The sequence below is a fragment of the Amblyomma maculatum genome, chromosome 5 (assembly GCF_055883805.1).
Source record: "Amblyomma maculatum isolate TAMU_Amacu chromosome 5, ASM5588380v1, whole genome shotgun sequence".
Taxonomy (NCBI): Eukaryota; Metazoa; Arthropoda; class Arachnida; order Ixodida; family Ixodidae; genus Amblyomma; species Amblyomma maculatum.
This window is the reverse complement of record NC_139348.1, coordinates 6016326-6036638: the sequence shown is the minus strand read 5'-3', so window position 1 is coordinate 6036638 and position 20313 is coordinate 6016326. Positions and strand designations below refer to the sequence as shown.

The following is a 20313-nucleotide window of genomic DNA, read 5'->3' as shown; positions in this document are numbered from 1 at the left end:
AGCATGCACAGGAACAATATTCGACAAAAAGAGGCATGAATTGCAAGGCCTGCAGCAATGTGGCCTGCAGCACATCAGGGTGGTGTTCTGGATTTTTTGGCAAAGGTTCATTAATGCCAGGTGATAATACTGTATGATTTGTATTGGCTGTGCCATCCCCTGTGTGCTCTTCCAGCAATGCATAATGTCCAACGTGCAACTGTCTAACATCCACTCTCTACACTCTGACTCAAAAACATGCTCAAATGAACCTCACCTGAATACGGGCATAAATATGGGAATAAAGCATGAAATTTACTTTTTCGACATTCTGATTGCATATCATTGGAAAACTAAACGTGATTTAAATGAGCGTATGATTTGCAGCTAGTGCGTCTTGTATGCATGGTTCTTCCAACAGGTTGCAGTATAGCTTCTGTCCTTTATTTTGGTAAAACATGCACACTTTAAGAGACCTGCTACTCACGTAACACATTCCCTGTAGCTTTAAACAGCTCGTCGTTGACTAACAATTGGTGTATCATTTGCTTTCGGTACTTTTTGGCATTTTTTTTTACATGCACCTGACATGAAGCCTTGCTTATAAGAAAACTGAAAATTACAATATACAAAACAATACAAAATTTATTTACAGCACTACACACTCTACAATACACAGCCTAAAAAATGAAAGGCTGTCACGCATTCAAGTAATTACAGTATTGTTGTACTTGTACAGCTCATCGCCATATCTGAAAGGTGGCACGGCCTTGGAGACCAAAGAAGAGAAATTAGCTATACAAAGCAAGGGAACACAAGATAGGGTCAAAAACCCATTCTCCAAGTGTTTGGCCCAAGATAACCCCAGCACCAGCAAAGCAAGCACCCACTGTTTTACCAAAGAGTACCCAACACCACTGAGGATTGGTCCCCAAATGCTCAAACCACTAGGCTGCAACTACAGTCAAGGGATGCTATGCGTTCCGCAGTATTACCAGTATCAAAGATTATGGAACTCAACGTCATTTAAATGGTAGTCGGCACCTGGGACAGAGCAAGTATTCCCTGATTCTGTTATGGACAGGGCAAAGGTAGTTATAGTGTGTGTAAGAATGATTTTATCTGTGCATAAATGCCTGCCACACCTAGAATGTTCCCTTTATGCAGTCTACCAAAAAGGAGAAATGTTTGGCTCAGGAAGACAAGCCTTAAGCATTATTTCAGCAAGTCACTCAGTGTGACGGCTATCAGGCAAACCAGCACAGCACTTGAAAACTTCATGCTCTAAAAACAATTGTGGGGACACGCAAGCTCAGCATTTACCGCTATGACACAACAGCTTTTATGGCTCCTGTCTGCAGACTCTCATTCGTGTGAATCGACTTTGCTACTGCTCACATCTAGTATTTAATCTATGATACATATCAGTAGCATATACCTGTAAGTTATCCAATTATGTGGAAGAGCACTTGTCTAGATACCTATAAAGCCCACTCTAACCAAGCTGTACGGATGCGTTTCCATGGCCTAAGGGTTGCCTGTCTTATTACCCAAAGATCCTGCAAGGTTTATCACCTCACACATTCATCTCAAAGGTGAAGCCAGAGACATCACACTGAGTACTCGGCCATGTCACCTGTCTGAAATGTGCCCAAGATTTTCCACTCACAACGTCGCGTTTTGTGCAGAAAAGAGGCTTTAACGTTGCTGCATCAAAAAAAAAAAAAAAGCAAGAAGCCAATAGCTGAACATCAACGCTACATTAGGCTCTGCTGGCTCGCAAGACATTTGACCACAGTGTCAACAGCCGAGTTATAGATGCAGCTGTGGCAGAGGCTGTACCACAGAAACAACAGATGAATGTGGTCAAGATAAAATGAAATCGCTTTGTTCACAAATTCTTCAATACATCATGAAAAAGAATGGCTCACTTATGGATAGTATGACGTCTACTGTGTTCAATAGGATTGTACCTTCAGGAAGTTATCTTTTGAATGCAATCTTAAGAATATATTGTGGTGTTCAATTTAGGCTGTACACATAGCAGACGTGCAAAATATGCAGCACATTCTGAGGGTTAAATGCAGAGAGGATTGCTGAAGCTGATATAATAGGAAAGCATAGGGATACTAGATAACATAGAAAACACATGCGACAATAGGATAGGTGTAAGTGAAACTAGCGCAGCTGTCACTTATGAGAGCAAAAAGTTATACAACTCAGTACTAGCACAATGGTACAAAATGTTGAAAAGTGATGATGAAACACAAGTTTCCTTGAAAGTGCTTCTATATAAATGAAATGAAAGTGATTGGCATAAAATTTGTGCCCCTTCCTTAAAATTCTCAATTTAAAGCTCACAAAGAACAATGAAGGCTACAAAAGCAACTAACAGAAAAAAAGTAATGAAGCAGTTATACACAGCTGCAATCATTCGATAAACATCTCGAGTGATGAAGCCAGTCTCCAGTGGCTTAGAGCATGAATATGTGAGCTTTACCAACCCTCTTTTAACATATGTGAGTGCCGGAGGGCATGTGGCAGCAGCAAGAATGTGTCAAGAAGCAAATGGCCCAGATAGCAGCCTCATAATAGAGGTATGGAAGGACTACACACAACGCTATCATGGAGGGAGGTATTTTATGGAACAAGATATGTAGCAATGCACAAAAGGAGCAAAGCATTTTGTAGAGCTGCAGTCAAAAATTTATGAAGGACAATCTTATCAAAAAGTTTTTATTTCACTCCTGCGCTTGTGCATCATTATTGTGACTATGAGTTATATAGTGAAACATGAAATGTCAAGCAATTTATCCCGTACACAAATGAATGCATTCTTTCCCCTGCGAAGCCACCTTCAAGAACTTTTGCCAGTGGGTGCACATGCACATCAATATCACCTAGTTACAAAACAGAGAAGTCAATAGTTGCCTTTGTGAAAAAACTGAAGAATACAAAAATGTTCATTGATCGCCGAGCCACACAAATGATGCAGAGGTTAAACAGGTTATCTGGGATCTTGATTAACATCACTACAAAGCATCAGTAATTGCAGTGCAAAATGAAACTGGCAAATTTTGCAAAAGTGGAATCTAAAATTGCCAAAATGGGTTGACAAGTTGGCGGGGGCCTCATTTTCCGTGCATACAACAATGAAAGACAATGACCACCAAATAGATGCACAAATTATCCTTGGGAAAACTAGTTGATTGCTGTTCATCTACATTCAGCATATGAAGGAAGCAATAGAAAACAAGCATAAAGGCAACCAAATACAAAGAAGCACAGCTCGCTTCACTCTGCAGTTTGTGGAAAAACACAGTGGGCACCTCACATTTCACCCTAGTAGCACACAAGATAGGTGTAACGAAATGGACTCTGCTATGGTAAACGACTGCAGACACATCCACCAGGGTGCACGTATGTCAAATATTCTCACTGAAGTAGTACATCGCAGGCTGCCTGCTTGCCACAAACACCAAAGTGAATTGTGAACTGTTGCTGCCCGCATGTCCTACTCAGAATGGCACTTCTGGAGGTAGAAGGAGAACGTTTTTGTACCTTCCTGTGTTTCATTGACATGAAGCACTTAATAAAATGCACACTGAGTTTAAGCAGAACACAAAAAAGCAAAGTATACAACAAAGAATGACAGCTCTCAGCAAGGGCCACAGCACTTGTAGAATACACTCCGTATGTCTACAGATGGTAGACAAAAAATTATAGCACCAAGGAAAGGTTTGGTTTGGTTTGTGGGGTTTAACGTCCCAAAGCGACTCAGACTATGAGAGACGTCGTAGTGGAGGGCTCCGGAAATTTCGACCACCTGGGGTTCTAACATCGCACTAATGTGCACTAACATCGCACAGCACATGGGCGCCTTGCTTTTCACCTCCATCGAAAAGCGGCCGCCGAGGCCGGGATTCGATCCCGCGTCTTTGGGAACAATAGTCGAGCGCCGTAACCACTGCGCCACCCCAAAGCTGAACTTGGTTCTTGCACATGCTATCAACAAAATGTACACCAAAGAGATGGTTATATCTCAAAACCACAGAAAAAATTAAGACTTGGACGGCTTTTCAGCAGTATGCTATCGAACATGAAGCAGTAAGAATGTGCACATTGATCACTTGTGGCATATATCAAAATCATGACAGCGAGTGAAAATCTCAAGTGCAGGTGATCAAGTTGTTCCTGTCCGAGTTAATATAAATGTTGCACGTCCTCTTCCTTGTACTTGTTGATGTTCCTGCTGCGATTACCATTTGCAGGTGGCGTCAATGTCATGTGATCTGCACACACTACAAGCTGTAACAATCTTCAAAAAGAGCTGTCCATCTGCATAGCACTTCACATCTGATGTGGCCGTCCAGGGACAAGGCGTGGCCTCCCAGATTATACAAGCCTAGCAGAGAGGTTAATGATGTTGAATATGGCCCCAGGACTTCTCGACCACATGATGACTCGGATTGGAAGTGCTGCAACGGCTGCACAAGGTCCACACGATCACCTGCAAATGTTTAGTGCCTAAATTATATGCAAATAAAATATCAAACACGCATGGCACAGGAACATTCAAAATCATCAAAGCTACAAGCTAGGCTGCGGTAAAGTGTAATCTATGAATGCTAGAAATGGTCAGTGCAAAACCTAAACCTAAGTGAACCATTTCCGTAACAGGTAAAGACGGCTTGGTGGCGGAAATTGTATTGTGGCTAACTTTTTCTTTCTTTTTTTGCAATTAAGGGAACGACTTATATCAGGCGATTTCACTTGTTTTTCCTTCCTCGGTCGTCGAAACCATTAACCAAGAAATCTTGACAACTACAAGCACACTCAGCTTTTTTTTTTTTTTTTTTTTTTTTTTTTAAGTTCGTGCAGTGTAGAGAAGTTGAAGAAAATTATAATGCGTCGTAGAAATATGCAGCTAAAAGCAACGCAAAGTGCTGATTAAAAATATCGGATTCGCCGCATGCGTCCTGTGAGTATTCCTTTAATCTTCAGTCATTTCCCGCCTGCGTACAACTTGAATGCGAATGACGCTGTATGAACAGTCACCTTTACAGGTTTTCTTATTGCACTTACCTCTGTGATGCTCGACGTGCTGCACCATTTCCAGCAGATTGACTGCGTTGCCCTGCTGGTCGACACCCATCGAGAAGCCCGACACATTCCGGGAGCTTGTCGCTCGGCCGAACGAATACATTTCGTGCCATCCAACATCAGAGGCGTTCACCACTGGCGATCACACCCGAAGCACCAGTAGCTCAACAGTTCAACATTCCGAGCGCAGGACAATTCTCGCCTCGGAGCTTGCAAAGCCGCCACACTACACTCCTCGTCAGATGATTGATCTGACTGTACTGACGAGCTATCTTTCAAGACAATTTGACAGCATTGCTGTGCTGCAGCAAATCCTCGATCACTACTTGCAGACGACGAACGGCACGAAGACCACTCATAAGCGTACAAGTTCTTCCTTTCCTCCATGTAAGCTATAGTGAACTAGAATATATATTCTAGTTCACTATAATGAAAGCGTACCTCCCTTCATGCCTCCCTCCATGGCCGCCGCCATTGCTGGGTTATCATAACCGCACAGACCAATGATTTCTTACCATAGGAAGAAAGGGTTTGAAATAAGAAAGCAGTTAGCGCCGTCACGCGGCCGCAAGCTTCTGCCCCCATTACAGATTGTCTCAAGCGTCCTTTATTTCATACGCGCTCATTATTTGCCTTTCTATTGCGTTTAAAAGCCATGCAAGGTGTATATAAAGTTATCCTTTTACTTTTAATAACAAGCTAAGAAACTACGGTAGGCTAACGGCTGCATAAATCAGCTTGCCTGTCGCCATAGTCTCATTAGCATAATTCGGGCACCTCGCCACTCGGCGAAATTATGGCGGCCAAACGTCAGCATTTTCGGTAATGGCGGCACATCAGTTACGTCATGACGCGTCAATTTGACGTAATCTAAATATGCCTGCGTATCACGTGTTTCACGTGACATAGCTCCAGCCAATCAAATTTGAGCATCCGCTCCTTCCCAGTATGCCATTATTTTCATCACATTGGTTAATCGAGCGTAAGTGTTCTCCAAACCACCATCAGTAACTTTGCTTCCACTCCAAAATCATTCGTATTTGTCATCCAGGCAACAAGGATAGCTCCGGTTGAAATCAATTTTCACGGCTACGTCATTTTGACGTAACCGCTAAAAGTGCTTGCCTCAACTGATGGTTTCGCGCCACAAGTTTGAAGCACGTGACTCTTTTCAGAGCCAATCAGAAAGACAATATGGCGCCGCCAGGGGAAGGCGAATATCGAGGATCGGGCCCCAGGCTGCTGCTGCCACGCATAAAATACGTCACACTACGTCATCATAAACTAAGCAAAGAAAAAAATGTGCATGACAGCAAGTAAAACCTTTATAATTCTTATTTAAAACTTAAATTGTTGGTAAAGAAATGATTACTGTCCAGTTTTTTAATAATTTTTACTTATGTAGTGATCGGTAGCGTCGGCGTTTGGCGGTTTGGCGCGTTGGTCGCGCTGGCGAGCGCCAGGAGTGCCAGGAGTGGAGGAGCGTGTGGGTGGGCGCTGCTTTAGGTCTGCTTAAAGGCCCGTTCATGCCCATCTACTACATCTACCTTGGTCAGCATTGCGCGCAGAATGACGGAGTTTGGACGCGCTTGATTGTGACATGCAGCTGCAGAGGAAGTTTTTTTTTCTAGCTTCGTTCTGGGCTTCGGGTTCGGCTGTGCATTGTGCACTTCACTCGACGCAAGGAAATTCGTCTCCCCGTGGGCTGCTTATCTCGTTGTCTTCGTATTCCGCCTTCAAATACGAAAGAACTGCAGTTGCTGCAGTGTTCTATTCCATAGCTCTCAGGCGGTACGTTAAGGCACTGCAGTTATCTCCGAAATCGTTCTGCGGCCAGCTAGGCTACTCGTCCGCAATCAATTCGGTGCTAGAATTTCGTGAAAAACAATTTGATAGAATCGCCTGTCAAAAAGGAACTGCAGTCAGGAACAGCTGGTGAATATTTGAGGTTGCTTTTGGTACTTACATAAAACTACATGTATGAGCGCGAATTGGGTTTGCATTGTGGCTCAGCAGTGTGGCTGATCAAGCTATGTTGGTAGGTCAGCAAAAACGGGACATAATGCAGACTCCTGTTTTTGGAAGGTGCACTTGTACTCTGCAGTATATGCCTTGTATCTGAAATAACTCAGCCCTTCTTGCGGAGCCTCTCCGCCCATATTTCAATAAAGTTGCCATCTTTTAGATATTTGTCAAGTCAGTGCAGTGCAGTCTTTTGGCTTGTTCTTGTGTGAAAAAAAAAAAAAAAATGATTTCCATGGAAATCAGTTTCTAAACACGCTTTTGGAACAGACTCGAAGCTCCAATTTGATTAAATTGAACATTCCAGTTGGGCAGTTCAGCTAAGGCTTCCAATCTTAATGCTTATTCTGCCGGCACTGACCTGAAATGGCAGCTCCAAGCAGGCGACAGGCAAGCATGCATATGACACATAAACCATACGAACCTTACATATATACCGGAAGAGTTGACACAATCTTTTCTTTTTGGGACCTCGCACATTGGACCCTACTTAGTAGCAGATCTTCAGGGATCAAAGTTACTTCGTTTAATCAACTGCTGTGGTCGTAGAAATTATGCAAACTACACAGCAGTTTAAGTTGCAACATTTGTTTATTGAATGTTCAACAGGGCCTTCTAATTGAATGTTCCAATGTGATTGCCAATCAGAAGTAGAAAAACCATTTGAGCTACATGATTACATTCACAAGTCCAGCTGGCATGTCTTATTTAATCTACTTCATTCCTAATAGACATAATGGTATCTTTTTTTTTTGTCTGGGTTAAATTGGCACCATACTTGGCAAAATTACTGTTCAAAAGCAGTTTAATTACATTACCAATTACTTGCAAGCAGTGTTAAAAATGTAATGAAATTACTAATTACTGCTCCCAAAAAGTAGTAACATTACAATTACCTCTGCAGAGCAAATTCCTTCTCATTTACTGTCTGGATTTCATCCGTATAGAAACTAAGTAAAGCTTGTGAACAAAACTTTTCCCCAGACACTAGAGCACATTCTTTCATCTTACCGCCAAATTCTATCCAGTGAAACTATTCCCTCTCCTTTTCCTACATAACAGGCTATTAAAAATATGACAATGGCAACAAAACAACAAAAACAGAATCATGGTCAAACACTCGCCACATTCATTGCACTCAAAGAAGTAATAAGAGGCAAACTCGGTGCCTTGCTCTCGCGGCGAGCTGCTTCCACCGTTCTAAGCCACTGAATGATATGATTTATAGATTCCATGTTCGCGGGACCATGGCAGCTTGCGCTGGGTAATTTTCACACCATGAACATTTCCGCCTGTCTCTTCCCCCCCCCCCCCCCCCCAACTCCTTTTTCGCCCATGATGACAAGTGTAACAAAGCGGCACTGTGCCTATAGCCAGTATGCAACAGTGAGTGTTACTGCGCACTTTCAACTAGTTTTGACCTTCAACCATTTTGCACCGCTGTCGCTTCGATGGACCCTCGACGCCTTACATGTACCTGCTTAGAGAATGGTTGTGACCCTTGGACACACAGTTCTACTCAATTCTGTATTTTTTTGTTCATCCATCACTGTGGGACAGGCTTGCCGCATATGTCATTACTGCTTTCTTAGCATCGTACCGGGAGTGCATGATATGATGTATAGAAACAGCAGTTATTCACTTTAGCAAAAGTAATTTTGAAATGAATGAATTACTTTCAGTGCTTAAAGTCTGGCTCTGTCAGAGAGGGTACTCTAGAAATTCGAGCATATTATATACGATCATATTATATACGAAGGAGGTTTTCGTGATCATTTTATGACATGCACCCGAAAAAATTAATCCCTGTGCTCTGCAAGCATGATCGACAAACAATATGTGACATAAAGCAGCTTATAGTGAAACAACAAAGCGTTAGCACTTGTAACATATGTAATATTGTTTCCTGAAACCACTATCTTGTAGCACAGTTCACATCGAGAACTGAATTTCTGACTGTCTGGTTGCGAAGAAAACTTTAGAAGAGTAAATAAGTTTAAATAGAAATTTTGCAAATAAATGTATTTGAGTAAACTTTATAGGAGCAGCGAGAGTGCTATGTTCTTTAAAACACTTTACACAGGAAGCACAATCTTAATCGCACTTTAAATGTAAAATCAACTAGGTAGGAAAAATATATTCTATAATTTTTACACTTCAAGTGAACCCATTGACAATTAGCAAGAAATATTGTAAGAACTACCAGCTTGGTCTGTTTGACTGGTGACGAGTACAACATCTGAATAATATTGTGTAAGCATATTGACAATTTGCTCAGCCAGCACCTAAAACACAGTGTGCACTGAACCAGCAAAATCGAAGAGATGGTATGTGTGTAGAATAACTTAACTAGTTCCAGCCTCTGTGTAGAGGGACTGACCTTTGTTTTCTTCATTGCAGATTTTAGAAATTCTGATTCTTACTAAAACAAAGCAATAATTCTTAAAACAACTTGCTGCAAAATTTTCTAACAATCATAAGCATTCTCTGATTGCCACTGAGAAGAATAAAAGGTTGCACCTGCTTCATATTCGTGCAGTGCTGGACACCCAATATATTCAAGTCTCAGACCTCTCGTAAAAACTGGTGAGGGTTCTTGGACGCCGCGACACCCCCCTGACTTTAAGCTCTGCTTGTGATAATCTTTTGATGTGTCTAAAATAATAATGTGGACTATTGTGAGTTGCACATTTATTGTAATGCTAGTGTAGTGCATCTGACAAGTATATTCCCACTGAAATCAGCACTAGCAGGTAATCTATATGTCTCAAAAGGCAAGCATGATACCTTGCTTGTGACCACTGATAAGATAGAAACTTGGAGGATGACAAAAAGACTTGAAATTGAATGTTGGAAAATTACCAGTGCACACAGGACAGGGACAAGGAAGAGAACACCACAAGCAAAGGTAGGAAGAGAGCCTAGTGGATTAGTGAACAAGCGGGAAGTCAAAGGCAAGGTATTCAGCAGTTAGTTGTAAAGGAATGAATTCTAGGAAAATATATATTACCAAGGGGACCCAGATAGCCAGGTGGGCTTAGGAAGTAGACAGCCTGTAGGGATAAAGCATAGTTTACATTGGAGAGGGTTAGTTGGAGAGAAACTAGAGGCCTTTATCCTGTATAGTGAATGTGGTTATGCTAATGATATGTAACTTGAAACTTGCATGCCCTGGAGAGGCATGCTGTGTTGTACATTTTCATTGCCTAAAAGAAACTCTGAGATATTTAGTGTTTTAAAACATCTGCATTGTAGTCATATTAATACACGCTGTTTCACAGGCAGCTGAATTTGACATACATTTAAGATGGCGGACATATCAAGCACATTGATTTGAGCGTACTAAAATTGCTCTTAGTAATAGGTTTGAGTCGGTTTATGAGCTTTAACATCCCAGAGGGACTCGGGCTATGCCACATGCTGTAGTGGAGGGCTTTGTAAATTTTTACCACCTGTGCACTGACATCGCAGAGCACATGGGCACCTTGCTTTTCTTGCTGCCAAAAAGCAGTTTCCACAGCCATGATTCGATCCCATATTCTTGGATAGAGCAGTCGAGCGCCCAGTCACTGAGCTGTTGAGGTGCTATTTAAATACTTATACTTACCATGTGGATTGAACTATATATAGACATACGCACATCAAATGAAAAAAAGCAAAGTCATATATGGGAGGCAAGATGGAATTGCAGTTTCACTTCACTGTGCCATGCATGTTCTAGAGCGTACAGTTTTACTGATTCTGACAGAATGTATATGATAATATCGATAGTACTAATTGGTAACTTGCATTTAGAAACACTGAGCTTTGTTCACCACTTGATGCAGCATATAATTATGTCCAGTGCAGGAGGGTTCTTGCATCAAGCTTTCTGTGTCAGGTAGTGGCTGCTTGGCACAGCCAGGCAGCTACAGGTCAACTGCCAGAATGTGTTGATGTGAAGCAATTTGAGAACAAATTATTTGTTCCATATGACAAGAAATGAAGCTCACTAATTTAGCTGATTGAACAGTTTTGTTTTGCATGAGAGGATGACAGCACACAAAAATGGATAGGGGCACATATGGCAACAAACAACGATATGCTTGGTGAGCACTCATTTGTTTGGTTATTCCTTCAAGGAAAGGAATGATGAATTGTGTCTTCGTCATTTCTGAGCCGTTCATTCCTGTCTTCCAAGGTTTCAGTAATCTTTAAGGGAGGAGATAAGAATGAAATATATAACTGCCGACCAATTTTCATTCGACCGTTTTTGTTTTTTTTCAAAAGCTCTAGAGAAAGTTATAGTTAAAAAAACTGAGAACTCTTCGATAAACACTCTTTACTATTAATGACAATCAGTTCGGCTTTTGCAAACGATGGTCCACTGAATCTGCTCAGCTGCTGCAAAATGAAATTATTTTACAGGGTTTTGAATGTAAGAACACAACGCTAGGCATGTTTGTAGACTTTGGTAAAATGCATGAACTCCTCAGTCATAACATATTACTTCATAAACTTAAAAGGTATGGCATCCGCGGCTCTCTTCTTAATCTGTTTCTCTCATATAGTCGGCGTAAACAGGCTGTCTGTACTGATGGTAACCTGTCTGGTTTAAAAACTATACAATGTGGAGCTTCCCAGGGTAGCCCTCTGGGTCCGTTTCTTTTTAGTGCTTATATTAATGATATGGTTATATAAACTTGCTTTCAATGTTCTGTAAGCTGATGATACAAGCTTTTTCTTACTGACTCATCCACAGGTAACCTATTAAAAAGAGGGAACATTGTTCTTCAGTCATTAAACAGATGGTTAATATCAAATGAACTTGTTAATTGTCGATAGTAAGAAATTTAAAACAGTTTTCTTTTGACCTTTAAACTTTAAAGGAACTTTATCAGCACTCATTTTACTTACCTTAAAACTTAATAATACAATAGAAATTATCGACAGCTTTAAATCATTTGCTGTTATTTTTGATGCACATATGAAAGGAACAGAACAGATTACATATATTGCAAAGAAAGTGTCACAGTCTGTTGGCATCCTTTGCAGGTCACTGAGAGTTTTCTCCAAATCTAAAGTTGATAATCTACAACACAATATTTCAATCTTATCTTAACTATTGCCATTTGGTCTGGACCATCACATAAAGCACTAACATTAATAAGGTACTAATGCTTCAAAAGAAAGTAATTAGATTAATAGCCGGGGACAGTTATACAGCTCATACAGCACATTTTTTTTTCCTTAAATATGAGATTATTTGTATTCAAATACCGGCTAGTATATTATCTGAGGTTCTATTCTTCCACAGCAGCTGCTTTTCTTATGTCCCTGGCGGAAATGTCCATGGCGTGAACAGTACCAATTGTGCAAGCTGTTGTGGCCAAGTGGAAAATATATAATGCTCATTTATTCATTTTATGGTTAAGATATGAAGCAGTAATCTACCAGTTTGCGTACTGCAATTACTTCATTTATATTTGCAGCCGAAAATGAAGCTAGCTTCCAGTACAGCACTTGGAAAATATACTATTTAAAATATTAATGGGACTGGTATGTTTCAAGCAATTTAAGATAAACAGGCCTAGCTCTTGCTTTCTAATTTCACCTTGAAACAAAAAAAAAATTCGCATCCGACCCGACCAAATGACCAATTGAACTGAAGTGATAACAGTAACCTCGCTGTAGCAAACTCGGAGTTAATTGTAAAACTCAAGTCCCAATTCATGTTCAGTAGACGACTGTAAATATTTGAACTTTTATAGTAAAGACATTTTTGACAAGAATCGGTTATATATAGTATCTGGCAGCGGCGACGTACTTCCCATGAAATGACATCGCCGCACGCGCGATACAAAATCGCGAGGCAAAGTTTTCTTAAACTGGCTTTACCACTAGACTTTCAGCTGTGCTAAGAAGCTAACTTTACGTAGGCCTCGGAGCTGTGAGGGAAAGCATGCGGTGTGTAGGAAAAAAACAAAACGAAGAAAACAAAGGAATGTGGAAAGAAGGTGGCGCGGTTCATTCGGAGAGCAAATGGGCAGCGAGAAGTACGGAAGGAACGAAACGGCCTGACGTTCACAACAATTATTGTGCAGTGCGAGGCATGCGGTGGCAAGAATTAGTGCATGAATGCGGAACGCCTTTGCTTCACTTGGCTGTCGCGTGCATTTCTCGTTGATTGCCTCTTCGATGACAAACAGCGGAAAGTGATGCTGTGTTCTTGCAAGGCTTTGGTTTTCACATGAAATCAAACTCAGTTGTATTCGATTGTTGTGTATGCATGCTGAGGTATGCTTCCACGAGATGTAAAAAAAAATCTTATAGCCGAAAAAAAAAAAGAAAGAAAATTGCGCATAAAGATTTGAGAGAGATGGAAGGTATTTTAGAGTGTTTTATTTTTATAAAGCAGCAACACATATATATTTATTAAGCCATTTATAATAGACAGCACATCTGCGCCATATATATCATCACAATTATACTGATTTAGTAAAGACCCTTATATAGTCAATATAAAGTCATGATCGGACCAGCAATATATATTGCTGGTCCGATCGTGACTTTACTATTAAAGGGTTCATTCAACCTGAATCAGTGCTTTCAAGGCCTGCATTATATGACCTCTTAGCTCCCATTTTGCAGCCAGGTCAAGAAAGAAAGTCATTGTCCCATGTTCCCTATAGAATACTATGCCTCCAAGATATATATTTTTGATTCGCACCATCTTTCAGACCTGGTATATCTCTTTTTGACCCCTATAGAACTTTGCCATGTCATATTCTGTTCCCACCTTAACTATTGCACGCTGATATATGGGGGGCAACTACTAATAATAGACACAAAGTACACTTCTGCGTCTAGAAAAGAAAGTTATTTCCCAGGGAGCACCAAAATATTGGAGCAATGTAACATTTTTGTTTCATTTGAACATTATTTTGATGTTATCAGTGTCTTTATTTGAAATATTTTAGCAATAGGGGACATATTAGGCTGGTATAATGTGTTGATAAACATTTAATTAATATAAATCTAACTTGTATGCAACATAAATGTAACATTCGTGAAAGTGTAGAGTAACCTTGCCGAGCATGTAGGCCCGCTCACGATGGTACACAGCTTGCGCGCTTTGCAAAGACCACAATACAGCACAACTACATATAACAGCACAACTTCTACACTCACCTCTGAACAAGTCATTTAGAGTCATGCTTTTATATCCATAGCCGATGGGTGTGCAAGGAGTCATAGTGACGAATGAATAATAATCAAAACTCTCTAACAAAATATTAGGGCTGCTTTCATTCTACGGCAGGCATAATTTCAAAGCTCTAGTTGAAAAGAAATATGTTATTGAAAAAACATGGTTACTGGAAGAAAAAAGCCAAAAGTGCTGGGACTTAGTGTTCAAAATGTATATTCTATGTTGCTTTATATATTTATGATCCAAATATTATTTAATATTTAGCAGACAATATTAGAATAACATTTGTTTGTAACATTAAAGTAATGTTTGCAATATGCAACATAAAACATTATATAACATTATTATAATATTTGGCAGTTATTAATAATATAATGTTTCTTTTGAATGTTACAACTTGTAACATCATTCTAATGTTTGGTGCTACGTAGTTGCATAAACAATGTATTGTATTTGCATCCTTCAACAGAGGTTATCATGCATTCAGCATCAAACTGTGAATATCATTACAATCTTTTTTATCAATTCGACTTTGCTTATGAAAAATGTCAATTTTTAATGACCCAATCAGGGGAAGCACTATGTTTCAATATTTTTAACATGTGCCTATGAAAAAGGGATGATACATTACCAAACTAATTACCTTCTTCACTCTTTACTCTCTTTCCAATCCCTGTCATATGACAGTCACACATAAAGTTTTGTGTTCAATATGTTTCTAGAGTGACCTGTTTTTCTATTTTATTGTGCAATATGATACCTAATTCATTCAACCTAAAAATGGGACTTTTTTGTGCATTTTTCTATATTATTGTACATATAGTAATGTTGCATATTGTCAGTACTTTGGTTCATTTTTCATTTATATGCATGCAAAGCTGAATGTCTTTGCTAGAAACTTCTTTGAACAATTCTGTTGCTTCCTTGACCTCGTCCTTAAGCTGTCTCTACAGCTTTCTGTCAGAGAGTCTGTAAATGAAATGTTGAGCATAAACATGAATTGCTTTCAATTGATTTGAATTGCCTAGTGAAAAAATAATAAAAAAGAGCCCCATTTACAGCTGGACTGTTGAACTGAAGATCACTTCTTTCCAGCTGGAAACCATATATATTTCTTCCAGAATGACATATTTTTCGAGCTGAATTATATATTGCACTGGAAAACCTGTTGATCAGGAATGTTTTTACTTCCTGATGGAAAATTGACATTTCCAGTCAAACAGCTAGAAAATTTGCAGCTAGAGTGCAACAACAGTCATAGTGACATATGAACTGCACAACACTAAACAACATGCAACTCGATGCATCGTCCATATGGATACCATATGCATAGAGCCAAGCATACAACATACCATGCCATCATTAAGAGCCTTTACTTGTGATGTTAAACGTATGTCATCAGACCAGGTGGTTCATATAAGATTTGGTGAAAATGAGTACAGAAGCCTTCTCCTTGATTGTTCATGTAAACAGAAAAAAGAGGGGTGGTATAGTAAGCAAACCTTTATAACAAAATTATATATATATTTGTGCATGCGCTCTGTTTCAGGCAGAATTTAAGAGATTTAGGTGCAAATTATACTTTTATTTAAAAATGTATTTGCGGTAATAAAGAAAGCGGCAAAATTCTGCAACCTGTACTGCTTGAAGTATATTTTTATTATGTTGTTTTATAGTTATTATTGAAACCGTATAATGTGGAGTACACTATATATCAAAGCAATTTTTCTTTGTAATGTTAAATTCATGTTTATAATACAGCATAACAATATTATTTGTCAACTTATAACAGCATATTATAACATTGAAAAGATCAGCTATTACTTATGTAACACAAGCATTAATACAACTGACATACCAGTTTTGTTATTCTAATGTTGCTACCTATAGTTGAAGAATTCTTTGACAATTTTAGCAGATTGATGCGCTCCACTGCTGATTTGCTTCTTGTTCATTGTTTGACATAGATGAAGCATGTGTGTATGAGCGGAGGTCTTGTCATCACCTTTGCATGCGGTTCACTAATCGGGCAAGCACTTTACATTAAAATAACCAATATGTGCAGCAATCTCGTCCTTTGCACTAAATTGCAGAATATAGTCACAAAATTTCCAGTTAGGAATTTTCACTGTTGATCGTTTTTATCATATATCACATTAACCGATCACTACCACTGCTTTGCCGGATTTTGCACACGTAATATACATGCAGCACGACAGCCAGTGAAGAGGATATATCAAGCACATAAAAAAAAAAAAAATCATAAGGGGTGGGCTTTACAGTAACATAAGTCGACATGCAGAGAAGCCCCCTGTTTGTCCGTTTGCATACTGAAAACATCCCTACATCATTCTGCAGTTTTTTTTTTTTCTAAAAAAAAAAAGTGTATCTGGGAAATCAAATTGGAACGAGGCAGTAAGTAAATATTTTCCAGTGCTGAATGGGGCAGATGTGCCGGGTGTGGTTCAACCAGCATGAATTAACGAAAGATTTTAGCTCTTTATTATTATTTTGCATAATAACCACGGCTCATTTCGTGATATATTCCACCCGCTATTATGCCCAAGCATCCTGTTCTTCCTGTAGTATATGTGTCACTGTGTGTATGTGCTCTAATGATTCGGCGCGCACGTATACGTACACCGCGCGCACTGCCGCGACCCTCCGTAGTAATACAGCGCGTTGCACAATTAGAGGCGCGATGTAGAATGCTTCTCCCAGCTAAACTGTGGAATCCTCGCAGTTAAAATTTTGCACAAAAAGGGCATTTTGTCGCTAGTATTTTTTAATATGAAATTTGTTTGGGGTGCTTGCCTGATTCGATTAAAAGAAGTCAGTTGTTCCCATCTTATGCGGCGGCAATGACCGCTGCCCCAGCAATGGTACTGGTGGCGCCACCTCATGCTGCTACAACAACTCTGTAGCAGGAAAAGAGGGGGCGAACGTTTCTGGCAGAAGGTTTGAGTTGTTGTAAGCAGCATGAGGTAGCGCCACCAGTGCCATCGCTGGGGTAGCGGCTCGTCTGCCGTCGTCGCCGCCGCTTAAGATGAGAACATCTGACTTCTTTTGATCGAATCAGGCATGTACCCCAAACAGATTTGGTATTAAAATATACTAGCAACAAAATACCATTTCTGTGCAAAATTTGAACTGCAAGGATGCCGCGGTTTGGCTGGGAGAGGTACATCGCGCCTCTAATTGTGCAACACGCTAAACTTGCGAGCGGGCTAGTTCTATAGGACTCCGACGACCTCTGGCGCTGCATGGTTATACACAAACACAACACTTGTTTAATTCTCTTGTGTGTGTGTTGTGTTTGTGTATAACCATACAGCGCCAGAGGTCGTCGGGGACGCGACCCTCCAGTCTTACTCGCATTTCATATAACCCAGAGCTGCTTACACTAAAGCTTTACGGATAATATAGAGCTACGCTTCGGCGTCGTTTGGTCGGATGTTCTGCTCACTGCAATTCCCTGAGACATCGAAATTGTATACTATCTCGTGTCTCCTGAGGCCGCGTCGTCTGCCATCTCAGTGTCATAGCTGCCATGCCATGAACAGTGGATGGCGCAACCGACGAAAACTAAAACAGACTATATATGCACACCTTTAAAGCCTTCAATTTAATTTTTAAAGTACAATATTAACATTTGCAGTTGCCCTCTTTTTATTTTTTTAGTTAACAAAATGCTGCACTGCTGCAAGCTACGTTCACTGCGGGATGCATTACAAATGGCGGCGGAGATGTTTGCATTTGCTGTCATCTTGCGGGGCCATACACCATATTACTACTGATGACATCGAAAACGCTTCCCGCATTGAATGTATTGGTAAGATTCTCTTAGTATTACTGAAGGTTATAAAAAAAATATTCACAATGGCTTTATTGCATCAGTCATTCATCGCAAAATTTGCGCATAGCTGTAAACTTTCCTTGTGCCCCTCGAAACTAGGAGGTATGGTTTGTTCACGTCGTTTGTATACAAGCGGGGCAGTGTGTGTACTTGTGAGGTTTGTGTGCTTGCGAGTTTCTTATATCAGCCCCTTCGGTCAAGTCTTCTCAGGTGTGCAGTTCTGTACTTGCAGTAGTATGTATGTACAGTTTGGCTCAGTATGCATATGGCTGCAAATCAAAGCCGTTCAGTTTTTTCAGAAACTTGGTGCTTGAAAATTTCGTCATTATCCGGGGTTTGAAACCGGGATCACCACCTGTCCCCGGCAGTCGGTCTACCAACTGAAATGTGCAGCAGATTAGATGCTAGGCGAGAGCGAATTGATGAACAGCTCGAAATGGGAATAGCTGCTGCAGTATACCGCGAATGGCTGCACCCTTTTGCGACTTGACTTGAAAAATTACGCAGGAATCTGCCTTCAAAGTAGATGACTCAACATTTTACGGGAGCTCCGCTGAGTGTTTCGGGCTGTTTACAAACATGAACACTCCATGATGCCTGAAATTTATGTTTATAACTGGTTATAAGTGAGAGAAACCAAGTACAGTTTTAAAAAGCTGTTGATGCAATGTTGGATCGCAGTATGTAGTCCATGAAACGACGTGACATGATTTGGGTAATCAACAGGGAAGATGGGATTTTGTTATTTGCAACCTTGCCTTTTTCGTTGCTGTAATCTGCAACTTTCATCTTCTCTCTCTTTTTAGTAGTTTGTGACTTTCTAGACTATGGTTTCTTTCAATTGGCCGATTTGGGCTACTTGTTAAAACTGGCTGTTTTCAACTGGGCTATTTGTTAAAATGTGGATAAGATAAAGTAGGTGTGTTCAAGCCCACCTGTGTGCACACAGCACACATAGACTGCACTGCAGGTGAGTCCCCATACTTTTGTATGGTCATCAACACACCTTTCTAGAGCGCTGAAACGCCACCATGTCGCGTAAATAAAGGGAAATATGAGGTGTGACAAAATAAACGAGACAAGTGTGTAGCTTGAAAAAAGAGTTGAGTTGGCAACAACTGCTTTGCTGACATCATCCCACACACCTCCCCTATTCATGCACTAAAAATACTTAAATTAGCAAAGAAAAGTCACAGTTTTGGAGTGATGGATGGCTGTTGCAATAGGACAATGCACCCGCTCACATGACCATATCTGTCAAGCAGTTTCTGACCAGCAAAAACATTGCTGTGATGGAGCATCCTACTTATTTACCAGATTTGGCTCCATGTGACTTTTTTTATTTCCTAAAGTTAAATCTTGCTTAAAGGGAACCAATTTTGTCTTATTTGTAGAGGTTCAGGCAAAAACAGAGAATCTCCTGAAGGGCCTTCCAAAAACCTCGTTCCAGAACTGTTACCAGCAATGGCAGAAGTGCAGAAGTGTGTGAATGCTGAGGTGACTACTTTGAAGGTGATAATGTCACAGAGAACTGATTCTAAAAGTGCAGTAATTTATTGGACCAGTCTCGTTTTTTTTGTGTCACACCTCGTATTTTTATCAGGTGCTCGGGTCAGGTGGGGTATGGGGTGAGACCTAAGGTGCATAGGCGTACTCTTTGCCTTGGCAACTGCGTTGTGCCAGTTCCAGAGTATCTGAGCCAAGATAACACTTTCTTAGCACCACTGCATACTGCTGCAGCACTCTAGCCTGGCGTGCTGATTACAGTACTATAATTAGTTAAATGTCAAGAATGCTGTGCCAAATACCCCTGTAAGAAGGCCCTCCTGCCAGTAGAATCAATTTTTTCAGTGTCACCATAGGCTGGGCAAGTTCTTCCTTTCATTTGTTCAAGGCACTGAACACTATCGTCAAAACAACACCCCTTGTCACCTGCTGGCATGAGAAGAGAAAAAACTCGGTTACTGGAAGGTTCCTCTCAGTTGATGTCATTGGTCGAAGGGCTTCCTTTGAAGAATTTTGCCGCTGCATTCTTGACCCGTAACCGACTGTTGTTCACATTGAAAGCCCCTTTTGTGTGCCCCTGCCGATTCCCATGGTGGGATCTTTTTATCACTGTAGCTCGGGGTGGAAAAATTAGGTGCGCTATTGCAGTATTTCCTGC

At 40.5% G+C, this 20313-nt stretch overlaps 2 protein-coding genes across 12 annotated transcripts in view; one reads left to right on the top strand and one right to left on the bottom strand.

The window, feature by feature from the left end:
- Window positions 1-401: 401 nt before the first annotated feature.
- LOC146187690 (uncharacterized) lies at window positions 402-6294 on the bottom strand. The gene is made up of 2 exons (XM_084603491.1): window positions 5065-6294; window positions 402-4489 (listed from the first exon to the last, which is right to left on the bottom strand). The coding sequence occupies exons 1-2, from the start codon at window positions 5183-5185 to the stop codon at window positions 4281-4283; spliced, it is 330 nt and encodes a 109-aa protein (XP_084459617.1). The 5' UTR covers window positions 5186-6294; the 3' UTR covers window positions 402-4280.
- Window positions 6295-17829: 11535 nt separating this feature from the next.
- Window positions 17830-20313, top strand: part of LOC146187688 (uncharacterized) — a 37889-nt gene continuing 35405 nt past the window's right edge. For 5 of the 11 annotated variants that reach the window (XR_014707383.1, XR_014707390.1, XR_014707389.1 and 2 more), the window contains exon 1: window positions 17977-18125. Coding sequence is in view for 3 of the 11 variants with exons in the window: in XM_084603488.1 (XP_084459614.1) it covers window positions 18090-18125 (36 nt within the window). In the remaining 8 variants the exon portion in view is untranslated. Of the gene's footprint in view, window positions 18126-20313 lie in introns of all 11 variants that reach the window. The other 6 variants (XR_014707385.1, XM_084603488.1, XM_084603489.1 and 3 more) reach the window with 6 other exon arrangements.

What these genes read in the sequence shown, in the direction of transcription:
- LOC146187690 (XM_084603491.1), bottom strand. Translation starts at nt 5,185, where the DNA reads ATGTATTCGTTCGGCCGAGCGACAAGCTCCCGGAATGTGTCGGGCTTC. An exon ending in GCACGTCGAGCATCACAGAG is followed by an intron (nt 4,490 to 5,064) that starts GTAAGTGCAATA and finishes AAACATTTGCAG; the next exon opens with GTGATCGTGTGGACCTTGTG.